The following is a 2,855-nucleotide window of genomic DNA, read 5'->3' as shown; positions in this document are numbered from 1 at the left end:
TGGCTCCTGGCCTGAGAGGGCAGGGTAAGTTGGTGGGACTGCTGCCCAGAAAAGACCAGGAACCCCTGTGCTTGACTGAAAGAGCTGCTCCGGCAAGGAGAGGGGAGAGCGGGAATCCTCCGAGGTGGAAAAGGTGACATCTGCATTTCTTGTGGTGTTTGCCCAGAGCTGGTCCTTCTCAATGTGAAGAGATCAAACGTTCAGGCTGGGAAGGTTCAGAAAAACCAGGTCTAATTAAGCGGAGCATCTGAGTCTTGCAGGCAAAAAGCCAGAAATGCCTCTGGGGCTGAGTTGCTAGGTCCCTGGCTTCAATTCCATTTCTAGGGTAAAAGAGGAAAAAGCTGTGTGGAGATCAGTAGCAATGCTGCCCACTCTCTTGGTCAGTTCTTTCATCAATTGACATTATTAGATTTGGAAGGAAGAAAGAAGTCAACTTACCATTTTTTTTTGGAACCACCTGTAAGCCAGGCATTTTATCAGCACTAAATCTAATCTTCACTTACATCCTATAAGATTGTAATTTTGTTCCCAGTTCAGGAATCAAAACTTCCCCTCCCCAGCTCCAGTGCATGAGTCCTGAGGGACAGTTCCACAGAGAAGGCAGAGGTCACAGGCTCCGGGGTGTCCCTCCCACCTCTGGCAGGCAGAAGATGAGGAGAGCACAATTTCTCACATCAGGAAACTCAGTCTAGTCCAGTGTGCCCCTCACAGCCCAATCACCTCGTTATTGATTCCAAGAGCCTTCATTGCATGGAGTTTCTCTGGGAGTGGATTTGGGGTTTAGAGTGGAGCCAGAAAGTTCTGCACAAGATCCCTTTTTTCCAACCAATTCTATTTTGTATTGGGGAGGCAAAGAAAGAGGGAAGGAAATGAAAAAGGAGAGGGAGCAGAGCCCGTCAGTTTGATGTAGACGCCCTGCCCTTCTGCTGCACAGCTCGCTGTACTGCCCTGCAGGGTGTGAACAAAGCTCAGTTGGAGTCTGAGTCAGAGTGGTCCCCTGAGGAAGAGGAGCTGGCGTCACTGCCCTCAGCCTCCCAATCTTCATCTTCATCCTCACTGCTGGAGTCTGAGGAGTTCCTGCCTTCCCCCTCTCCCCCATCTTCCTTACTTTCTTCTGATCTCGGTGAGGCATGAGAAATTCCAACAGACTCTGGTGATTCTGTCTCTGGAGCCCGCAGCCCCTGCTCCTCTCCAAGGCCTTCTTGAGGACTCCTTGCTGATGGGGACTGTGGATCCATCCGTCTGATCTTGGGGTCCGGGCCTCCCCTCATGCTCATGTTCCTACGCTTAGCATAGGTTGCTTCTCTGTATTCAGCGTATTCTTCAGGAGACAGACTCTGGAGCCAGTGATCCAGGTCCACCTTGTACTGTTTCTGCAGCTCCTCAGCCTGCTTCTTGTAACGCTCCTTCTGGCTCTGCGGGATGCGCTGCCAGCGTCTGCCAATCTCCACCATGCGCTCCCTCAGGGGCATGGCCTGCAGCTCCCTACTCAGCCACAAGTCCTGGTAGAACTTCTGGTATCCGTGCATGGGGGGCTTCTGGGGCTCTCCATGGAATTTCATCTGCTTGGAGAAACAGTTTTCTGGGGAAGACTTCACTTCTTTCACATTTCCCTGAAACTTCTTTTGGGCTTTGCTTGGGCCCCTCTTGGGCACATCAGATTTCTTGGGGTTCTGGACTAGATCAGGGTGGTCTTCCCTGAATCGAGCCAGTTTCTCCTCAAACTCCTGTTTCTCCTTTTGGAAATCTTGACTATATTTCAGCTTCGTCTGCTCTGGGAGCTCCCTGTACTCCTCAGACAGGAGCTTGGTCAGCTCCTGGTTGCTCAGCTTGGGGTGCATTTGGGAGCACTGGGCCCGCTTCTCCCTGAAGAAGCGCAGGTAAGCAGTCAGGGGCTTCTTGGGGAAGTCAGGATGTTTCTTGCGTCTTTTGCTTTTGGAGAGATTTTTAGCATCTTCCTTAGCTTCCAGGACTAATTCTTTCAAAGTGCGAAATTTTCTCAAGTTATAAGAAATCTCTAACCATTTGAGTTTGCACATTTCTCCAGAAAAATCTTTAAAAGCTACTTTTCCCCAGTCCATCTGTGACTGGGTGGTTCTGAATGTGTGTCTATCATTGGATGGAAGGGTATTCTCCATGCGTTCCAGTAATTTCACAATGTCTTCTTTGCACCAGTGGTCTTGGCTTTCAGGCAATGCCATTTCTGGGTCTTTGGGCCACTTATATGGTCCCAGCAGTTCAGACACCTCGGCAGGATCTCAAACTTCTTCACTCTCAATACACAGCAGGTGAGTTATTTCTGGAAGTCCTGCAGTGTGTGTGATTCTATGGTTCTGAGGAGAAAAAGAAGGAAAGTTAGTCTGTAATGTGACAAATGAGAAAATCACACCCTACATGGGATATGTCCTTTCTATAATTTACTACTCTTCAGGACAACTAGCCCAACTTCTGAGTTGAGATTAATGTTGAGCATTAACATGCTTCATTTGCACTATTAACAATCTTCAATCCCCATCCCAGCATACTTTCCCATCAATCTCACCACAGCTTGTCTTAACCACAAATGAGCAAAACAAATGACCAGCAACTCACTCAAGAGACATAGGATAAGAGAAACGGTAGAGAGTGAAAACTATTAAAATAAAATGGAAAGCCCTAAAAAGGAAAGGACTGTAAAACAACAATGAGATCCCACTACACAGCTATTGAAATGGCCAAAATCCAAAACTGACAGCACCAAATACTGGCAAGGATGTGGAGTAACAGGAACTCTCATTCATTGCTGATGGGAATGTGAAACGGTACAGCCATTTTGGAAAACAATTTGGTGGTTTCTTAAAACACTAAACCTACTC

General features: G+C 47.8%; 1 protein-coding gene across 1 annotated transcript; it reads right to left on the bottom strand.

Annotated features, from left to right (window-relative positions):
* Positions 1–541: 541 nt before the first annotated feature.
* UBTFL1 (upstream binding transcription factor like 1) lies at positions 542–2,321 on the bottom strand. Its single transcript, XM_087434025.1, has one exon. It carries the CDS (start codon positions 2,199–2,201, stop codon positions 969–971), a length of 1,233 nt encoding a protein of 410 aa, XP_087290151.1. The 5' UTR covers positions 2,202–2,321; the 3' UTR covers positions 542–968.
* Positions 2,322–2,855: the final 534 nt, after the last annotated feature.

This window comes from Ceratotherium simum, chromosome 7 (assembly GCF_057802395.1).
Source record: "Ceratotherium simum simum isolate JZ-2026a chromosome 7, ASM5780239v1, whole genome shotgun sequence".
In the NCBI taxonomy this organism is placed as follows: domain Eukaryota; kingdom Metazoa; phylum Chordata; class Mammalia; order Perissodactyla; family Rhinocerotidae; genus Ceratotherium; species Ceratotherium simum.
The sequence above is the reverse complement of the archived record's forward strand: the minus strand, read 5'-3'. Positions and strand labels throughout refer to the sequence as shown.